General features: G+C 42.6%; 1 protein-coding gene across 2 annotated transcripts in view; it reads left to right on the top strand.

The window, feature by feature from the left end:
* The window catches only part of ASZ1 (ankyrin repeat, SAM and basic leucine zipper domain containing 1), a 146,023-nt gene that overhangs the window by 68,307 nt on the left and 54,636 nt on the right, over positions 1–23,080 (top strand). For both annotated transcript variants that reach the window (XM_033959758.1, XM_033959759.1), the window contains 2 exons: positions 14,984–15,095; positions 17,940–18,074. In XM_033959758.1, the coding sequence (XP_033815649.1) occupies positions 14,984–15,095; positions 17,940–18,074 (247 nt within the window). The remainder of the gene's footprint in view (positions 1–14,983; positions 15,096–17,939; positions 18,075–23,080) is intronic.

A 23,080-nucleotide genomic window follows, 5' to 3' on the forward strand; every position in this document is an offset into this window, starting at 1 on the left:
TCAAGACTTCAGGATGCGACCAATAAAATATGTAGAGACATACTATAGATTTTTCCCCTTAATTGAAATGTAAAAATAGCTAGTCTGAAAATTTTATAATTCTGGTAAGGTTCAGATTTGTTTGGTGTCAGGAGTTAGAGTCCATCTTGGTCTTTTTTGGGAGTACGGTATATTTGATGGTGTATTTCATTTGCTGCTTTGTTTAGCCTTTTCTAGTTTTAAGTGTTACCCTGTGTTTAGACCAATATGCCATACTTGAGACAAGAAGGTCAATATTTAAATGTATTTGTGTAGTCTGGGGTGGTGCTTACTATATGTTTTGACAAAAATTGATGTCACTTGAACAGGTAATTTTTTTGATATGTAAATGATTATAGAACCAGTTTCCACCCCAAAATGTGATAGAAATGTGAATAGGCGATAAATCAAGACATTTAATAAACTTGGAAACTTGGAGGTTTTGGGACATTCTGGGGATGATGCTACTTTAATCATGTAACTTACACATTTCAAATTATATGTCCACTGCATGGCTGAATATTGAAGAGCTTTTCCCATTTTGTATCAATAGGACATATGCTTATCACTTCTGATCTTTGGTGTTAATGATTTAAAAAAAATGAAAATTACCCTATCCTTGAACATTACACAGACTGGGAAAAGTTTTAATGGTAGGAATTTATTGCTCTTTTGTCCTTGGTCTGTTCCCTGTTGATTAATAATGTTCTTTCCCCTGTATAATTTGGTATTTAATTCTGAGGCTTTTGACATTTGGATAGATTTGATTAAAAATAACACTCAAATGTGATTGATTTTTATTGAGATTTCATGTGGTGGCATTCCCTAGATCTGTAATTTTGATGGTACTTTTTAACATCCAAATTTAGTTTACCAAAACTTTGAGAGAATAGAGGAAGCACAAACATTAAAGAAGAAAAGGCAGGCTTTAAAACTGATATGGTTACTTTAGAACAGTGGTTCTCAACCTTTTTTCAGTCAAATGCTCACATATATGACACACTGCATACATAACCCTCAAAGACATTTGCCCCCTCTTTTTACAAAGCCGCATGGCAATAGCCCCGAAGCTCTTTAAATCTCTATGGGCTTCGGGGCTGTTACCGCAGCAGCCCACGCTAAACGGCTTCGTGAAAGAGTCCCTTGGTCAGACACCATATAGCCATTTTTATGAGTTGAATACAAGCATGCTCTGTATCCACAAAACCCTTATCTCCCCTCCCTCTCCAATTTCTTATGTTGCTGTTAATCAGATGATACATCTCTTCACTACCAGGATTGTTAAATATAAAATCTGGAAAAAAAAGCCTCAATATAACACATAGCAAACCTACCATACAACGGTAGCACTAATACTTATAATTCAAACAACTTGAACCTACCTATGAATAGGCAGTATTTCAATATTACATGAGCCCTATAACACCAATACATCTACTACTGGTAAAACAGAATACCACACAGGCAAAACACACAGACCCTCGCCAAATACAAAATCACTTTAATACTGTCATGCTAAGTGGTATATTAAGTTAATAAAACAAGAGATCACAAAATAGAAAAATGAAAGGCAAACACTGAACTGGGAATCTCAATAAATTATACTAGGCTTGTATCAGAACATTGGAGAAATATAAACAGAACTGCATTTTCTTTTTTTACTAAATAAGATACAAAGATATCCATGATGCATATTTCCCAAAGCTTCTCAAAACTTAACACATTCTACTTAAATTCAAAATAAAGTACTTTTTTCCCCCTACCTTTGCTGTCTGATCATTTTATTTTTCTAAGCATGATGGCTCCAGTTTCAATTTTTGGCTCTCCTGTCTTCTACTTTCATGTGTTATCCATTTATCCTTTCTCCAATTTGTGCCTGTCTTCTTCCATTCACTCACTTCCTCTCTACCCCTATGGTCTAGCATCTTCATGTCCCTTCTCTCCCCCTCAGTCTTATGATCCAATATTTCCATGTCCCTTCTCCCTTCTCCATCCCCATGATCCAGCAACTCTGTCCCTTCATTATCCAAAAGTTCTCTGCCCCCTCTCCCCATTACCCAGCAATTTCCTGACACTGCTTTCTTATGTCCTGCAGCCCCATGTTCCCTCTTTCTTCACCATTAGCAGCTTTGTCTCCTCTCTTCTCACCCCTATAGTCCAGTAACTTCTGACCCCTTTCCATTATGGTCCATCAGATTCATGTCCCCTATTCCTCCCCCTTATGGTCCATCAGTTTCATTTATCTTATGATCCAGATGCTCTGTTTCCCCTCCCCACCACCTCTATACTCCAGTTACTTCCTATCTTACCCTCTTCCCTTATAATTCTGCAGCTAAATGTCATGTCATATGATTGAAGTCTACAAAATCCTGAGTGGAGTAGAATGGGTACAAGTGGATCGATTTTTCATTCCATCAAAATTGACAAAGACTAGGGGACACTCAATGAAATTGCAGGGAAACATTTTTTCACTCGGAGAATAGTTAAGCTCTGGAATGCTTTGCCAAAGGTTTGTGGTAAACCGGATAATGTAGCTGGCTTTAAGAATGGCTTGGTCAAATTCCTGGAGGAAAAGTCCATAGTCTGTTATTAAGACATGGGGAAGCCTCTGCTTGCCCTTGATCGGTAACATGGAATGTTGCTTCTCTTTGGGTTTTGGCCAGGTACTAGTGACCTGGATTGGCCACCTTGAGAACGAGCTTCTGGGCTTGATAGACCACTGGTCTGACCCAGTAAGACTATTCTTATGTATTCTCCCTCCACACCACCCCTACAGTCCAGCAATTCCATGTCCCCTCTCCTCTCCCCTTCCTTCTCTTATGATTTAGCAGCTCCATGCCCCTTATTTCCCCCTCCTATAATCCAGCAGCTTTATCTCACCTCCCCCAATAGTCTTAACTCTGCCCCCTATCTGTTATGGTGCACAGCTCTGTATCCCTCTTCTCCCTCCCAATGGTCCAGTAACTCCCCTCATAATCTAGCAGTTCTGTGTCCCCTTTCTCTCTTCTCCCCACCCCCATTCCTATAGTGCAGCAGCTCTGTATCCCTTCTCCCACTCACTGGTCCACCAACTCCCCTCTCCCCCCGTCCTTAACCAAACAACTCTCTGTTCTGCACCTTATGGTCCAGCAGCCCTGTGTACCCTATACCTCCCAATCATGATCCAGCAGCCTTGTGTCTCCCCTCTACCTCTCCATCCACTACCCTTATGGTCCAGCAACTATTCTTCCCTCTCTCTGAGACATGTAGCCTCATTCCTCAAGGTAGCAGTTGGAAGGGGAGAGTGCAAGCATGAGGAAAAAGCCCTGCAGGGCAGATGTGATTTCTCTAATCCTGACACCACACTCCTTTCTGCACTGTGCAAGTAGCAAACTGTGCTTACAGGGTTTCACTTTTGCTGGAAATGAAAAGCCTGTAAAGTGTGGTTTACTGTCTGCATAGTTCAGGAATGGCATGTCTCCTCTTCTAGGCTATTTCCCGCTGTCTGTGCTCTCCCCTTCCAATTACTGATGTTTCTTGTTGGCCTGCCCGTGACACCTCAACAAGGTGCTCGTGACACGCTAGTGTGTCATGATATATCAGTTGAGATCCACTGTTTTAGAAGGCTGAATAATAAGAATGTTTATATAAATATATTTTGAAAGAGTATGCATTGAAAGTCACCTTGGAAATTACTAAAGTATAACTGAAATTTTATTTGAAACATTTTGATATAGGAAACTTGAAGTGAACATTCATATCAGACTACACTATTCTGTAGGTTCCATAGAGCAGAGAATGTCTCTCCATTGTGTCTATGCAGCACTGTCTATAGTGTCTAAGCCTTGACACCCTCGTTTGTGAAAAAAAAACCCAATTTGTAGAAATATTCAAAAAGTAAGAATAAGAAACCAAACGTCGTGATTGTATAAGTCTTGGCACGCTTCTCATAGCAAATACAGTATTGCTTTAACAAATCCTGCACTAAACTGAATAGAGCCTATCAGTATCCAGTAACAGGAGGTTGAACTGATTACTTCAATGTGAAGAATCAAGCTGTTTCTGCTGTATGAAATGAATTTGAAGCAAAGTTTTAAAGCTGCTTAAAGAATTTTGAGATAAAGATATTCAAAAGTATAGATTGGAAAACTGTTATAAGAAAAATTGTGTTTGAATATTACTTGGGATATACTGTTAGGTTTTACATTGTAAAACAAAAACAGTTTTGCACCACCATACACTACCTCGATAAAGCCGTTCCTCCTAAGTCAGTAAGGATGTGTTAAGGAAACAGCTGAGGAAAGTCATTGTGACCTCTAAGATTACTTACAACAATTATACAGGTCTCTACTAAGAGTTGGGAAAAATGTTGAATGTTCAACAGTTTCAAAATTATGCCATAGGCAAGGCCTGTTAGGAGGGGGTCACTCCTGAAGTCATACACTTTAGTCTAATAAGACCAAAGTGGAATTTATCCCAGGACAAGCAGGCAGCATATTTTCACACAAGTGCCTCGTACTTTCAAGCCAGCTTCTTTGTACCAGTGCAGATTTTCGGCTAAGCCTGCTCCTCCTGCTCCTTCTCAACCTAGGAAACAAAAGCAGCAACCACGTCAGCAACCTAAACAGGCTGCTCAACAAAAGCCCACACAGCCTTTTTGATGTGTTCCTCAGGAGCATAGCCAAAGTTCCCATTCTCCAACTGCTATCTCAGACGATCGGAGGGCGGCTTCAACATTACGTAAATCGTTGGGAGCTCATCACCACAGATCTCTGGGTTCTAGGCATCATTCGTCAGGGGTATGCTCTCCATTTTCATACCCTACCTCCGGATCATCCAAGAGTCTATTTCGGACCCGATACAGTCTTCTCCTCTCATTCGGTAGATTCAATCCCTCTTCCTTCTCAATGCCATCGAAGAGGTTCCTTTGTCTCAGCAGAGTCATGGATTCTACTCCCGGTATTTTTTAATCCCGAAAAAGACCAGAGGTATACGACCATTCTGGATCTCAGAAATCTCAACAAATTCCGGATGCTCTCTCTTGAACTTCTTTATCCACTTCTGGATCAGAACGACTAGCTATGCTCTCTGGATCTCAAAGAAGCCTACACGCATATACCAATTCATCAGGCTTCCCGCAAAGACCTTCGTTTTCAAGTGAATGGATGTCATTACCAATACAAGGCTCTTTCTTTCAGCCAGGCATCTTCTCCCAGAGTCTTCACGAAGTGCTTGATTGTTGTGGCTGCATTTCTCCGACCCCACGGTCTTCAAGTCTTTCCCTACTTAGATGACTGGTTGATCAAAGCTGTGTCATTTCAGGAGGTGGCTCTGGCAATATCTCAGACCATTACCTTCCTACAAGTTTTGGGATTCGAGGTTAATTTCCCCAAATCTCACCTAATTCAGACTCAACGTTTTCAGTTTATTGGGGCTATCCTCAATACCACTTTAATGAGGGTGTTTCTCCCTCCAGGGCACCTGAACAATCTTCACATCCTCTGTCAACAGATGTTGAAGGTGCACACCATCTCTGCGAGCCACATGATGGTTCTCCTGGGACTTATACAAGACTATGGCTTCCATAGTTGTAACTCCACTAGCAAGGATACATCTTCGCATTCCTCAGTGGGCCCTTGCTTCTCAGTGGTTTCAAGCAACAGATCGTCTCTCTCAACATATTTCTGTGACATCATCTCTTCAGCAGTCGCTTCAATGATGGATGACCTCCTCCTATCTATCCAGAGGTCTTCTTTTTCACTTACCGCCTCACCAAAAGATGATAACGACGGATGCATCTCCTTACGCCTGGGGGTGCACCTGGACAGCCTTCAAACCCAAGGTCATTGGTCTGCCAGGCAGCGAAAATTTCACATCAATTTCCTCGAGTTCTGAGCGATATATTATGCTCTCAAAGCTTTACAACATCTCTTGAGTCCTCAAGTCCTCCTCCTTCGCATAGACATTCAAGTAACAATGTACTACATAAACAAGCAAGGAGGCACAGGCACTCTCCTGTTATGTGAGGAAGCTCAGAAAATCTGGCTTTGGGCGACGGCTCGCAGCATTTTCTTAAAGGCTGTGTACATTGAAGGGGAGAAGAATTCCCTGGCAGACATCCTCAACAGAATTCTTCAGCCTCACGAATGGACTCTGAACTAGAGAATGACACGGGGAGCGATCCCCGCAGCGAACCGCTGCGTGGCTGCGGTTTGGCTGCGGGTTATGGTGACCTCATTAGCAAATCGCCGCAGACGTGGGGACAAATCCTTTCACCGACCGCAAAAACGGTGAATAGATTTGTCCCCGCAGGCCAATGTCCCCCCTTCTAGGAACCGCTATTTACCTGTGTTTTCACCGTGCTCCTCATTTGTCAGATCAACCCTTCCTGCCAATAGAACCCGCCCCCCCCCCCCCACGATCACCCTCACTGGTAGGAGGGTGCCCAACCCCTCCTGCCGGCACCCCCAACGGCCCCCTATATCGCCAATAGGAGGGTGCCCAACCCCTCCTGCCGGTCCCTCCCCCAACAAACCCCGCCATCCCGAAACACCACCCTTAGTCTTACTTTCCAAGTTGGACCGGACAGCTCCTCGCTCGTCTGGCCAGCAGGCCTGCCTCCGTCCAAATGAGGCGGGCCCGCCCCTCCCCTCCCCTGCCTAACCCACAGGATCCTAGGGCCTGATTGGCCCAAGCACCTAAGGCCCCTCCTATAGCGGGAGTGGCTTTAGGTGCCTAGACCAATCAGGCCCTAGGATCCTGTGGGTTGGGCAGGGTAGGGGCGGGCCCGCCTCATTTGGACGGAGGCAAGCCTGCTGGCCATACGTGTGAGGAGCCGTCCGGTCCAACTTGGAAAGTAAGACTAAGGGGGTTCCGGGGTGGGAGGGTTCGTTGGGGGGTCCAGCAGGAGGGGTTGGGTACCCTCCTGCCGGCGATCTTAGGGGAGGCCATTGGGAGGACCGGCAGGAGGGGTTGGGTACCCTTCTGCTGCGATTGTCGGGAGGGCCGTTGGGGGGGGTCTACAGGAGGGGTTGGGTGCCCTCCTGCCGTGATCGCTGGGGGGAGGGGAGACTTGCAGCCGTAGCCGCGGTCACTATGCTAATCACGGCAGGGAGATCTTTGCCGCGATTAGGTACAGCGGCCGCGTCTACTTACCATATAGGCTAACATTGTAAGCATTTAAAGTACATGTCGTGTTTGTTTTTGCATTGCTAGCCCCAGGGGTGGTGGAAGATTAGTGATTGAAAAACTGTATGAAAAATAACTATTTTAAATTTAGTGATCAAAATGTGTCAGTTTTGAGAATTTATATTAATTAATTTTTTCTCTGCGTGTTTTGTTTTTGTATAGTTATTAACTAATATTTAACTAAGTTTTAAAGTTTTAAAGAATGTTTCCTTTATACGTAAATAAAGAAAAGTGAATGGGATTGCAGTGGCGGTGACGGGGCGGTGAATGGGGTGGCAGTGGCGGTGACGGGGCGGTGAAGAGGATGGTGAGACGGGGACGGGGACGGGGCGGTGACGGGGATGGTGAGACGGGGACGGGGCGGTGACGGGGATGGTGAGACGGGGACGGGGCGGTGACGGGGACCAATTTTTTCACCGTGTCATTCTCTACTCTGAACTCTGCGACTCTCCATCCCATCTTCGCTCAATAGGGTACTCCTCAGGTGAACTTGTTTGCGACCCAACACAATCACAAGTTGCCCCAGTTTTGCTCCAGATTTTATTTTCCTCACCGTCTGGAAGCCGATGCCTTTCTCCTGGATTGGATGGGCCTGTTTCTATATGCATTCCCTCCAACTCTTCTTCTGTTAAAGACTCTGTTCAAACCCAAACGAGAGTCAGCCACCATGATTCTCATTGCTCCTCGGTGGCCCAGGCAGCATTGGTTCTCCCTTCTACTTCAGCTCAGCACCAGGGAACCAATTTTTCCTACTCTGCTTACTCAGAAACAAGGATCGCGTCTAAATCACAACCTGCATTCGTTACACCTGACAGCTTGGTTTCTCTTAGGCTGAATCCATGAATTACATCTCTCTCAGCCTGCAATATTATTGACGCCTCCAGAAAGCCAGCCACTCAACAATATTATCAACAAAAGTGGACTCGATTTTCTTCCTGGTGTCTCCTTCATCATCATGATCCAACTTCCTTGTCAGTGGAATTGATGTTGGATTATCTACTTCATCCATCTGACTCTGGACTCAAATCTACATCTATCAGAGTCCATCTCAGTGGTATTACAGCTTTTCACATGCCAGTTGGAGGAAAACCCTCTTACTGCTCATCCTTTGGTCTCCAGATTCATGAAAGGACTTTTCAATGTGAAACTATCTCTCAAACCCGCTCCTGTAGTCTGGGACCTTAATGTAGTTCTTTCCAGTTTAATGAGGCCACTATTTGAACCAATGGCTCATCTCAAGTTTCTTACCTGGAAAGTTGCCTTTCTTATCTCGCTTACTTCTGCCAGGAGGGTCAGTGAGTTACAAGCATTGGTGGCCGATCAACCCTTCACAATTTTTCACCATGATAAAGTGGTTCTGTGCACACATCCAAAGTTTCTACCCAAAATTGTTACGGAGTTTCATCTCAATCAGTCAATTGTTCTCCCAGTTTTTTTCCCTAAGCCTCATTCTCATGCAGGAGAAAGGACATTACACACTCTGGACTGTAAATGTGCTTTGGCCTAGTAAATCGACAGGACAAAGCCACATAGAACATTTCCCCAACTTTTTGTCTCATTTGATCCTAATAAGTTGGGGCATCCTGTTTCCAAGAGAACGATTTCCAACTTGGTAACTGCTTGTTCTGCTATGCTCAGACTGGACTGCGCCTGGAGAGTCGTGTCACAGCTCACAAAGTCTGAGCTATGGCAGCTTCTGTAGCTTTCCTTAGACCTACTCCTATTGAGGAAATCTGTAAAGCTTCCACCTGGTCCTCAGTTCATATATTCACCTCGCATTATTGTCTGGAGTCTTTCTTCAGACGGTATGGGCACTTTGGCCAGTCAGTATTACAAAATTTCTTTTCTTAAAAGCTTACTCTCCCACCATCCCATTCTAGTTAGCTTGGAGGTCACCCATTTGTGAGAATATGCTGCCTGTTTGTCCTGTGATAAAGCACAGTTACTTACCATAACAGGTGTTATCCAGGGACAGTAGGCAGATATTCTCACAACCCACCCTCCTCCCCTGATTGGCTTCTTAGCTGGCTTATCTTAACTGAGGGACTGCGTGTCTACGTTGTGCAGGAAGGCACTCACGCATGCGCAGTGTGAGCTGATAGCAAACTTTCTAAAACTTAAAGTTGCGATTCACTTTTCAAGTGTCCGTACCGGGGCTCTGTCGGTGACATCACCCATGTGTGAGAATATCTGCCTGCTATCCCTGGATAACACCTGTAAGTAAGTAACTGTGCTTTTTGGTCTCCATACTAAGCATAGTATAACACCTTGCAAGACTAACTACATTAAAGTATGGTGGTGGCAGCAGTATGTTGTGTGAATGCTTTAGTAGTAACTAGTACAAGAGGACTTGGGAAGACCAAAGGAAAATTAAATGGTACAAATTTCAGGCAAATCTAGTGGAAATCATGTTTCTCTGCCACAAATGTAGGACTGGGGGACTATGAAGAAGATTTATCTTTCAAAAGGAAACTGATTCTAAGCAAAAAGCTAAATCATCAATGGAAGTGAATGTCCTTGAGGGGCCCAGTCAAAGCCTCTGGATAACTTTCTGTTCCAATGTAAAGGGAAACCTTCGGATCACCTGATTGATCTGTGATGATGGCACCCTCCTCTTTCAGACCTTGAAGTCACTAGATGATGCAGAGGCAAGAGAATACGACCACGGTGGGTGAAAGGAAAGAAGCACCTGGGGGGGGGTTTGAGGAGGGGCTATGCCCCCCTCTTTCAAACCTTGAAGTCACCTGATAAGGCGGAGGCAGGTGAAGAAGACTGCGGGTGGGTAAAGGGAAAGGAAAGAAGCACCAGGGGTAGGGTGGAGGAGCTGTGCTCCCCTCTTTCAAACCTTGGAGTCACCAGATGATATGGAGGGAAAAGAAGAAGACTGCGGATGGGTGAAAGGAAAGAAGAACTGGGGGTGAGGGGAGTATTTACCCCCTCTCTTTAAAACCTCACAACTTTAGCAAGGTAAGCATTTGCCATTACAGTGGCCATGATGAACCAAGCTGGCTGAACTGGCCATGCTGAATTGTCCTAGACACCTCTCAAAAGGTACTGCTAATGCTTGCCATAGTATTTGCATTGTTCCAAAGACAGCTTCCTTTTGAAATTCATAAGATATTGTATATAGGCAAATATATGAATATTTTATCTTTAAACTATATATAGTGTGTGTAGATCAGTGAGATATCAGTGTGAAAATGTGCAAGGGTGTTAAGATATTTACAAGGCACTGTAAATGTTCACTAGTGGTAAGCAGGACAATTGCCTTGAGCCCTCCCAATCTTTAGGGGTAACCCATACTTGACTTGAAGCTGAAGAAGGCACAGACTGCTGGTGGGTTTTAGGGACCCTTCCCAAATTTTTGACCTGGGCTCCAATATGTCTAAAACAGTCCTTGATAGTAAATATTTTCCTCACAGATTCAACATGAAAAACTGGCTATCATAACTTGGAGAATGTTTAGTATTTTTAACTGACTTCTTTCATACAAATGGTTTGATCACCCTCTAGTGGATATGGATTTAAATTGACCAGGTTATGAAATGTGTTTAATTTCTTAAGTACTGCTACACATAAGCGCAAATTAATATAAACATTTTTCAGTTGTTTTATGTAAATGTTATTTTCTGTATATATTTTTCTTAATACTGGTCTTGGGAAACAAATTTTGTCCAAGGTAGGGAGTCTAGATTGAATTTTTCTGGTTGACTGCTTACTGCATGAGAGCAATTTATGAGACACGGGGCTGTGTTTCAAGAAGTGCATCACATTACTGCAGTAATTTGAGTCTAAGTGAATCTACAGGCCTTAGAATATTAAATAATGAAGCATTATTTTTTTATTTACACTGTCCTCATTGGGATTCCACTGTTCTATCCTGGTTTTCTTCCTATTTCTCCCATTGCACTTTCAGTGTACATAAGAATAGCCTTACTGGGTCAGACCAATGGTCCATCAAGCCCAGTAGCCTGTTCTCATGGTGGCCAATCCAGGTCACTAGTACCTGGCCAAAACCCAAGGAGTAGCTAAATTCCATGCCACCGATCCAGGGCAAGCAGAGGCTTCCCCCATGTCTTAATAACAGACTATGGAATTTTCCTCCAGGAACTTGTCCAAACCTTTCTTAAAACCAGCTGTTCTATGTGCTCTTACCACATCCTCTGGCAATGCGTTCCAGAGCTTAACTATTCTCTGAATAAAAAAAAAAATTCTTCCTATTGGTTTTAAAAGTATTTCCCTGTAACCTCATCAAGTGTCCCCTAGCCTTTGTAATTTTTGACGGAGTGAAACATCAATCCACTTGTACCCTTTCTACTCCACTCAGAATTTTGTAGTCTTCAATCATATGTCCCCTCAGCTCTCTCTTTTCCAAGCTGAAGAGCCCTAACCGTTTTCGTCTTTCCTCATACGAGAGGAGTTCCATCCCCTTTACCATCTTGATCGCTCTTCTTTGAACTTTTTTTAGCACCACTATATCTTTCTTGAGATAAGGAAACCAGAATTGAACGCAATACTCCAGATGAGGCCGCACCATGGAACGATACAGGGGGCATTATAACATTCTTAGTCTTGTTAGCCATCCCTTTTTAAATAATTCCCAGCATCCTGTATTTTTTTGTCCGTCACCACACATTGGGCGGAAGGTTTCATTATATTGTCTACAATGATACTCAGATCCTTTTCTTGGGCGCTAATCCCCAAGGTGGACCCTTTTATGCAATGGGGATCCTCCATGTATGCAATGGGGGGATTCTCCACTGCTATCCCACTTTGTGTACCTCAGATCTCTGTCTTAGGACTTCTCCTTTTCTCCATATACTGTATATCCATTCCCTTGGCACATTGATCTCCTCCCATGGTTTTCAGTATCACCTCTGTGCTGATGACTCCCAGATTTACTTCTCCACACTAGATATCTCTACAGGAATCCAGACCTGAGTCTGTCTGCCTGTCCAACATTGCTGCTTGGATGTCTCACCGCCATCTAAAACTGAGTATGACTAAAACTGCACTTATCTTTCCACCTAAATTCACCTCCTCCTCCCCTGTGTCTTTCCGTCTTTCCGCCTAAATCCACTCCACCTCCCCTGTTCTCCTCCTCCTCTGTGTCTAATCAGCTCACAATCTTGGGGTCATCTTTAACTCCTCTTTCTTCTTCACCACTCAGACCCAGCAAACAGCTAAAGTCTGTCACTTCTTCCTCTATCACTATTACCAAAATCCATCCTCTTCTTTCTATGCACACTACCAAAACCCTTATCCACACTGTCATCACCTCTCACTTAGATTACTACAACTTGCTTCTCTCAGGTTTTCCGCTCAACCATCTCTTTACCCTTCAATCTGAGCAAAATTCTGCTGCATGACTTATATTCCGCAAAAGCTGCCATACTCGCATTACCCATATCTTCAAGTCACTTCATTGACTCCCTATCCATTTCCGAATACAATTCAAACTCTTCTTACTGACCTATAAGTGCATTCACTTTGGCACATATGCAAAGCCAGTATGGGGAAACCTCAACAATTGAGCGGCAGGAGAAGCCCCAAAGCAGCTTCCTGCCACTCAGCTTTTAAGGCTTTCTTCTTCTTCTTCTTCTTCTTTTTTAATGGCACAGATGTGCATGTCACACATGCGCATTATCTGTCCCCATTAAAAAAACCAACTGTGAGCTCTACCCCACTCCACCCCCGACACCCCCAGAACCAAAATAGAGGCATGACGGATGCCCATTCCCTCCTACCACTGGATGCCCCTCCCCTCACACCCCTGAACCTCCCCCATACCTCTAAATTACGATGTTCAGTCCTTCCTGCTCACAGGCTCGTCACTCCTAAATGAAGGTCCTTCACATTGCATCGTGGGATGCACTGGGAGGGGCCTAAGGCCCCAATAGGCTTGGGTGTCTCACGGCAGGAGTATTTTTCCCTGATCTGCTGAACCAGCAGGACTCCCCGAAGCTGTGGCTTTGGGGAACCCTGCTAGTTTAGCTGATCAGGGATAACTTCCCCTGCAGCAATCAGCTTATGGTTGCTGTGGGCTGGGTTTAGAATCCTGCGGTGGCATGGATAAGCAGCTGAAATGTAGGCCAGGGTTTTCCAGGCCTACATTTCAGTTGCCTATCTTTCCTGAATAGCGGCTAGGTAGCTGTTTTAACCTGCCTAACACCACTTCCGGCATTGGCTACGCCTACTTTGGTGTTCCTCTGCCTAAAGCAGCTACCTAGCCACGATTCCAGCCACCTCTTATTTAGGCATTGGTAGGCACTTCAACACTGCTATTTTTTGCCATTCCTGATGGTGTTTTTCAATTAACTTAGGAATCGGCAGGGCGCCTACCAACACCTAAGTTTAGGCACTGGTTATAGAAGTTCCCTTTATGTCCCTCAATCTATACTTTCATTTCTCACTACTGCTTAGATCAACACTTTAGAAAAGATGGTCAATTTGGTCAGGCAGTACTCAGAAATTTATTCTCTCTTTAGAAGCCATCTTCCTTCCATACCTCTGGAATTTCACCAGACTCATTATAGTTATCTTTAACCCTCTTCTTAGAGGTATGAGCCTGACAACTTGGAAGTCCCATATTTGAAAATATGCTGCCTGCTTGCCCTTGGAGAAAGCGAAGTTATTCACCTATAGCAGGTGTTCTCCAAGGATAGCAGACAGGTATTCTCACAACCCTTCCACCTTCCCTAATTGGCTTCTTAACTCTTTTATGGAACTGAGGAACCCACAGACGTTGGGGGTGGGAAAGCACATGTGTGCAGGGTACAGGCAGTTCTAAAGATTTTTAAAGTGACAATATGCTTTGATACATGTTCACATCACCCCATATATGAGAATATCTGCCTGCTGCCCTTGGGGAACATGTGCTACAGGTGAGTAATTTTGCTTTAGCAAGACTTCAGCATTTGTTCTGGTTGAGCAACATTATTAAGTTATCTTTCTATAGCGTTTACGTATGTATGTGTCTGTGATATATATATATTCTGACATCATCAGTCTTTTGTTATACCTACTTTAGCCATGCAACTCTCTACTGCAGTGTTCTTCAACCACCGGTCCATGGACCAGTGCTGGTCCACAGAAATTTCCTGCCGGTCCACAGGGCCAGCACATGCATCAGGCCCAAAACAGTGTTCTTCAACCGCCAGTCCACGGTTCAATCGATGCAGCATTATCTTCGAGCCAGCTCCCTCTTCCTCACCGATTCAGTGCACAAAGCCAAGGGCAGTGGCTCCTACGGGCATCGTGCGCCTGAACCGGAAGCCTTCTCTCTGACGTTGCAACGTCAGAGGGAAGGCTTCCAGATGAGGCACAGGACATGCAAGGTGCAATTAGTACTATTATGGGGGCGGGGTCTGGGGTGGAGATTGGGTAGAGATGGGCGGGGTCTGGCCCACGACTTAGCCCTGTGCTCTTCAACCACCGGTCCATGGACCAATGCCGGTCCACAGAATAATTATTTTATTTCTGCCGGTCCATAGGTGTGAAAAGGTTGAAAAACACTGCTCTACTATATCCACATCCAAAATTGGTCAAATTTGTACATATCAGTTGAAGACAATTGCTGTTTCATATGTGTTGATCAAATTGGATTATACCGGTATGTTTCTTAAAAAAAAGAAATGGAAAGATTTCAGGATGCATTTTTAAAAAATTGCAGGTGGTTCTTCTTCTTCTTTTTTTTTTTTTTTTTTTTTTTTTTGCATTACTAAAATCACAAATCTTTATACTTTTGCTGAATATTCACGTTGTCTATATACCTTTTCATAATTTGATTTGTTCTCAGGAAACAGATGACTCCCCTTATGATGGCAGCTAAAGAAGGTTACACTCAGGTTGCTGCTCTTCTTGTTGCTCATACAGCAGAAATAAATGCCCAGGATGAAAATGGTTATACAGTAAGATTAACTACAGTATATTTGTTTATAAAACTGCATTGCTCCTTCAGTTAAGGTTCTAATAATTTATACAAAATTATGATTTTAATAAATTAACATTTTGCTAATGATTTATTCTTTATTTGACGAACAAGGCAGCCTGCCAAATAAAATGAAACCATCAATAGTTGGGCACCAAAAAAAACAAACTCTAAAGCAGTGTTCTTCAACCTTTTGACACCTATGGACCGGCGGAAATAAAATAATTATTTTGTGGACTGCCGATTTGGGAGGGTTTTTAGTAACATAGTAGATGACGGCAGATAAAGACCCGAATGGTCCATCCAATCTGCCCAACTTGATTCAATTTAAATTTTTTAATTTTTTCTTCTTAGCTATTTTTGGGCAAGAATCCAAAGCTCTACCCGGTACTGTGCTTGGGTTCCTACTGCCGAAATCTCCGTTAAAACCTACTCCAGCCCATCTACACCCTCCCAGCCATTGAAGCCCTCCCCAGCCCATCCTCCACCAAATGGCCATATACAGACACAGACCGTACAAGTCTGCCCAGTACTGGCCTTAGTTCAATTTTTAGACTTGTTTTTGTTTTGATTATGAGCCCCATAGTTTATCTATTCAAATTATGCATATCTTTGTGACCTTAATTCTGACCAAAGCAAGGCCGGGTCCAAGATGAAACAGGGTGGCTTTTGCAGCAAAAAAGATGTTTTTTCAAATGACATAAAGCAATAAATTAAAAGCTACACAATAGAGATATTTGCACCCATAAAATGGCAAAAATTTGCATTAAGAAGGTGACATCATGCCTTTGTCATATCTTTGTTTCCAGTTAGCTGCAAAGCCTCCTAGTGCAAATTCTAGATGTACATCATGGGCCATGACTACTGGTTCAGTTATGTCCTGAATCAAAGTATAGTTCAAGAAGCAATGAGGATTAAAAATAGACCTTAAAATTCTCATTGTAACATTTTACACATAGTTTGCTGGCCCATTAAAAGGGAGGCGAGCTCATGTTAGATTCCAAACTTTGCACAAGAGCTTAGTACCAAGAGTAGTATGGATCCAAAATATTTCAGTCCCCTCACAGGTTTAATTGGGCTGCAGCACATGGCCAAAGTGGATGTTTTGTGTTATGTGGACCGTGGCACTCATAAAAGTGACCTCCCTTCAGTTGCCTGTAAGTCTCGAACCAGTAGAGATCCAGCTGAAAAAATTTGAATGATTTAGTTAGAGACCCTAGTGAATGTTCACACATCATTTTATTTGATTTGGAACTTCATTGAATTCACCACACAAGACTTTCTGGGAGATCTCATGTCACAGTTTAAATTTTTTGAGCCAACCACTTGATGCCAACCACTTCCTCTATGTATACCCTAGAGGAAAGGAGAGACAGGGGAGATATGATTCAGACGTTCAAATACTTAAATGGTATTAACATAGAACAAAATCTTTTCCAGAGAAAGGAAAATGGTAAAACCAGAGGACATAATTTGAGGTTGAGGGGTGGTAGATTCAGGGGCAATGTTAGGAAATTCTACTTTACGGAGAGGGTGGTGGATGCCTGGAATGCGCTCCCGAGAGAGGTGGTGGAGAGTAAAACTGTGACTGAGTTCAAAGAAGCGTGGGATGAACACAGAAGATTTAGAATCAGAAAATAATATTAAAGATTGAACTAGGCCAGTTACTGGGCAGACTTGTGCGGTCTGTGTATGTGTATGGCCGTTTGGAGGAGGATGGGCAGGGGAGGGCTTCAATGGCTGGGAGGGTGTAGATGGGCTGGAGTAAGTCTTAACAGAGATTTTGGCAGTTGGAACCCAAGCACAGTACCGGGTAAAGCTTTGGATTCTCGCCCAGAAATAGCTAAGAAGAAAAAAAAAAAAAATTTAAATTGAATCAGGTTGGGCAGACTGGATGGACCATTCGGGTCTTTATCTGCCGTCATCTACTATATTACTATGTTACTATGCTTGGAAATCTGCATTCTGAATTCCTGTATGAATTTTTTAGCAACTTGGATCATCAGCCTGGAGATTCGGGCATTAACTGTCCTCATTTATTTGAACCAGCTTAATGTGACTTCATTGAGGAAAGATTTTCTCCTTTTCCACTTTAGGTCTCCGCTTTCCTTACTATATCTCTCCAAGTACTCATGTTTATGTTTTTGGATGGTGCTAACTGTGGTCCTGCTAACACCAAAATGTTCCGCCATCTTTCTTTGGCTGCTGCTTTCCAGAAAATGTAGAAGATGAACTTTTTCCTACAATGTCAGCTCTTTGAGTTTTTCCTTTGGGCCATTATGTCTTGATTAACACTAACAATTTTCAGTAATGGTAGGATATATTTACAATTCATACCAGTCTTTCACGTTGAAAAAATCTTCAGCAACACATGATAACAATAGGATGTTGGGCCTAATTCTATACATGGTAATAATAAAACATGAAAAAAGAACTTGTACTAAAGAAAAAATAATACAACTAAGGGGCAAAGCCCATACCTTCTACCCCTTTGTGTAGAGTGGACTCAATTAGTCAAGTTATTGAGGGTAAATTAATATTGTGTGTCGGAGTCCAAGTGGTCAAGATACAACCTAGAGAGGTGGTTAATATATAGAGGTCAGTCTTCCATTTAGTATAAAAATTAGGTCAACTTTAAGAGGTGTTCAATGTAGGGAAATGGTCAACTATGGAGGTTCTACTGTATCATTATTTTTACTGCTGCGTATCCCATGAATAAGTGAGTCTAGTGAATAAGAAAAAGTTTCTATTTAATAGTAATCCTAGAAGTTAAGCACTTTTTTGAGGTACTTAATTGAAGAACTGAAAACTTTCTTCAATATAGGCACTAACATGGGCTGCATCTCAAGGATATAAGAATACAGTTTTGAGGTTGCTTGAACTTGGTGCAGATAAAAGTCTACAAACCAAGGATGGTCAAACACCAGGAGAGATAGCTCATAAATATAATCATTCAGAGGTACGTTTTAGAATTTTAAATATTTTTTTTTAAAAAGATATTTCTGAAATTTCAATATACTACATATGTATTTTGCTTCTCAATGTTCACTGGTACTGAAAGTTTACTTTGTTTATTTACTATCACACCCTTCCTTGAGCACAGTCAACAATGACAAAGAAAAAAAGTACAATCAATAAACAGCAGGTAGGTAAAAGAAAAACTGCAAAATTTACTACAAGCAGACATCAAAATATAATGAATAAGTAAAGCAAAACATGTCTGAAGGGCTAGAAGGAAAAGTGTGCCTTTTTGCAGATGATACCAAGATTTGTAACAGAGTAGACACCGAAGAGGGAGTGGAAAATATGAAAAAGGATCTGCAAAAGTTAGAGGAATGGTCTAATGCCTGGCAACTAAAATTCAATGCAAAGAAATGCAGAGTAATGCATTTGGGGATTAATAATAGGAAGGAACCGTATATGCTGGGAGGAGAGAAGCTGATATGCACGGACGGAGAGAGGGACCTTGGGGTGATAGTGTCCGAAGATCTAAAGGCGAAAAAACAGTGTGATAAGGCAGTGGCTGCTGCCAGAAGGATTCTGGGCTGTATAAAGAGAGGCGTAGTCAGTAGAAGGAAGAAGGTGTTGATGCCCCTGTACAGGTCATTGGTGAGGCCCCACTTGGAGTATTGTGTTCAGTTTTGGAGACCGTATCTGGCGAAAGACATAAGAAGACTTGAGGCGGTCCAGAGGAGGGCGACGAAAATGATAGGAGGCTTGCGCCAGAAGACGTATGAGGAGAGACTGGAAGACCTGAATATGTATACCCTAGAGGAAAGGAGAGACAGGGGAGATATGATTCAGACGTTCAAATACTTAAAGGGTATTAACGTAGAACAAAATCTTTTCCAGAGAAAGGAAAATGGTAAAACCAGAGGACATAATTTGAGGTTGAGGGGTGGTAGATTCAGGGGCAATGTTAGGAAATTCTACTTTACGGAGAGGGTGGTGGATGCCTGGAATGCGCTCCCGAGAGAGGTGGTGGAGAGTAAAACTGTGACTGAGTTCAAAGAAGCGTGGGATGAACACAGAAGATTTAGAATCAGAAAATAATATTAAAGATTGAACTAGGCCAGTTACTGGGCAGACTTGTACGGTCTGTGTCTGTGTATGGCCGTTTGGAGGAGGATGGGCAGGGGAGGGCTTCAATGGCTGGGAGGGTGTAGATGGGCTGGAGTAAGTCTTAACAGAGATTTCGGCAGTTGGAACCCAAGCACAGTACCGGGTAAAGCTTTGGATTCTCGCCCAGAAATAGCTAAGAAGAAAAAAAAATAAAATTTAAATTGAATCAGGTTGGGCAGACTGGATGGACCATTCGGGTCTTTATCTGCCGTCATCTACTATGTTACTATGTTACTATGTTACTATGTCTGGCATAAAACACTCAGGAAAACCTTAAGGCCGAAAGCCTGCAGAACAGCCAGGACATCAGCCTACTGCTGCTGCTGCTACTAATCATTTCTATAGAGCTATTAGACATAAGCAACATAGCAGCATAGTTAAACTCAACCATTGAGAGGAATAGAATGCCACAATAAAGGAGCAAGATAGCTAAAAGCATAGCACAGGCAGGGCATCTAGTAGATTCTAAGTGAATTCTGGATGGTGACACAACAGCTTAAAGATTGTCCTGTAGATCTTAAGGTCCTCAAATGAAAATAGGATGAAGATCATTGAGGTCTTGGAGAAATCATAATGAAAAACTTGACAGCACCCCCCCAAACAAAAAAACCCCCAAACAAAATAGGGATTGCAAATTTTGTTCTACAAATCACAGGATACAAATGATCAGTCATTCTGCTTATAGGCATGACAGAGCAGCTTAATACAAGTTTTTTGACCCATTTGCAAACTTCATTGTGATGTGGAAGTCAGGTCGCAAGACATTGCTGTAATTTAATCAATTATGGGTGCATATATTAGGGGCTCCTTTTACTAAGCTGCAGTAGCGTTTGTAGTGTGTGCTGCAGATTAGCACGCGCATTAACCACCGCGCCAGCTCAATGGAGGCGTTAGCGTCTAGCGCCCGCTAAAACTGCTACTGCAGCTTAGTAAAAGGAGCCCTAAGTAGCACCTGGACATCTTTAAAACAGAAATATGACCCCTTAAAGTTAAAATCAGAGTCTTAAGACAATCCAGTTGCAACAAGTAATGGCTTCAGGAGTTCCTAATGAATATTTTTCAAAGTACATTGAAAGCATTTGTGTTAGGCTCTTTCCAATTAAATATGGAGACCACAAGGCTCTGTCTTCTCCAGTCATTATTTGAAACATTTATTTGCCACTTTTAGCTAAAATGATGGAGAGTATAAATCAGGGGTCCCAAAGTCCCTCCCTGAAAACCTGACTGGATTGCGGCCCTCAAGGAGGGACTTTGAGATCCCTGGTATAAATCTAAAATATAAATTTAAGTATAAACCCAAATCTGTTTTGTTTTTTTTTAGTATATGTGGTACTTAATTTTGCAGATTTAAAAAAAAAAAAAAAGTATATTTGAATGCCATGTAGATTGGTTGTATCAACCTATTTTGAATCGGGGAAAAATCAACTGCTCTGTGGATATCTAGAAAAAAATAGAGAACAGTCTACTCCACCTAAGTGCATGTCGGTTAAGTGCACGCTTCGGTTATCTGCAACCTACCACCATAGTCCCGGGTTTTTTACATTAAAGTTAATGGACGTAAACTCCAGATAATTGCAAATCAGATAAGCACACAATCCGCTTATGCGCACTGATGTTATAGGTCCCACCTCTATTCGTTCACATTATTTTCACTCCGGTTAAAAGCAATTACGTTCTAACATTGATAATCCACGTGTTTCGGATCAGCAGTCTAGGTCTGGCCAGGTGTTCGAACTTTCGAAACAGCTCCATGGCATCTCGTGGAGAAAACCCTTTCTCTTTGGCTGAACATGTTCACCACGCTGGACAAAAGACATTATCTTTGGCTGAACGTGTTGATGTCTTAAATAGACTTGACCAAAGGGAGAGTCAGGTCACCATTGCAAAACATTACAGCATTCAACCTAGCCAAATTTCTCAGATTCACAACAAAAAGCAAGCCATTTTGAAAGACTGACAAAACAACAGCAATCCTACCAGGAAACGGAAAAGAATTGGGAAGGCTGGAGACGTTGAACAGGCATTGCTGCGATTGTTTGCTGAAGCTAGAAGTCGTCGACTGCCAATCAGTGGGCCTCTGCTGATGGAGAAAGCAGCACAGCTATCTGAGGAACTGGGCGTAGAAGACTTCAAAGCAACAAACGAATGGCTGGAGAGGTGGAAGGTTCATAATGGCATAAAATTTAAGAAGCAGTCAGCATCTGTGAGACAAACATTTTTTTTTTTGTTACATAGAAGTTTCTGAACCCCTGTTCATTTACAAAAATTAGACAGTTCTAAATCTAATAGATACTGCCATTGTCATCTTGATGTAGGGACACTGGATCATCTGCTGTTCTATTGTCCTTTGATACTTAACTTTTGGAAGTCAATATGGGGACAAATTAATACCATACTGGAGGCATCAATTCCATTGACGTATGAGGTAGTCCTATGTGGAACATTATTGCATATTAAGCCCCCCGTGGACCGCTATAAATGCAGGCTTTTCCTAATTATGACCGTGCAAATGATTGCTCGCAATTGGAAGAATTGGGAGCACCTTAGTTTTCCTTTCTGGTGGGCAAGCTTATGCTTAACTTATAAATATGAGAAAATGAATGATGACTTGCTGGGGCATAATAAGATATTCAAATTGGTTTGGAGTCCATTGATGTCTTTTGAAGATTTGTTATACTTGCCCTTTATCTTTATTTTCCGTTGTTTTGCACCCACACATCCGGAGGGGGGGGAGGGGTATATCTTTTGTTTTGGTATTATTCCTGATGGTAATGTTAGATGAGGGAGGGAATTTTATTTTTTGTATAGATTCTGATTGTTTATAAGTGCTTATTTGATTATTATTATTATTTGTATGTAAATTGTATTGCACTTTTTGTTGGCATTAAAACTAAATAAAGTATAAAAAAAAAATAGAATAGCATGACAAAAAACAAGATGTGGATGAGTTTGGTGCAGAAAGATGGGTCATGGAAGTGTTGCCATCAGTCATTGGTTGATATGAACCATACGACGTTTTCAACGCCGATGAAACAGCCCTGTACTGGCGTGCCATCCCTGATGGAACATTGGTTTTCAAACGCAGTGAAACTCTTGGCGTCAAGGTGCCAAAGGAACGATTGACATTACTGCTGAGTTGCAATATGGACGGTAGTGAAAAGCTCGAGCCACTGGTGATTGGGAAGAATCAAAATCCTCAGTGCTTTCAAAACATAAAACGCCTGCCTGTTGAATATGAAAGCAACAAAAATGCATGGATGACGGCAACACTGTGGATTGAATGGTTGCAGAAGCTTGACAATCTGATGGGAAGGCATAGGAGACACATTGTAATGCTGTGTGATAACTGTGCAGCACACAGCAATGATGTCCGACTAACAAACATTAGACTCGTGTTTCTGCCACCAAACATGACATCTTTGATCCAACCGATGGACCAGGGGATAATCGCCAACTTCAAACTTCATTACAGGTCGCTCGTCGTAAGATATGTGATTGCAGGTATGGAATCCAGCTCCCGAGCTGCTGAACTCGCGAGAAAAATGACGGTGCTCGACTCTCTTCACATGGTACAGGAGGCCTGGAGTCGAGTCTCATCATCCACGATTTCAAATTGCTATCAAGGGGCGAGCTTCATTCACGCATCTGATGAGACAACTGAAGCTGACACTTTGTCCATCAAAGTCCCAGCTGGACTCTCGCCACAAGATTTTGAGCTGTATGTCGCTGTTGACAACGATGTGGCCATATCATCTGACAGCACTAATTCCGATATCTGTACAGTCCATAAAGGACACTGCAGATACTGCTGTGGTTATCACGACTAATGAAACACCTGCAGAG

This window comes from Geotrypetes seraphini, chromosome 9, assembly GCF_902459505.1.
Source record: "Geotrypetes seraphini chromosome 9, aGeoSer1.1, whole genome shotgun sequence".
Classification (NCBI taxonomy): Eukaryota; Metazoa; Chordata; class Amphibia; order Gymnophiona; family Dermophiidae; genus Geotrypetes; species Geotrypetes seraphini.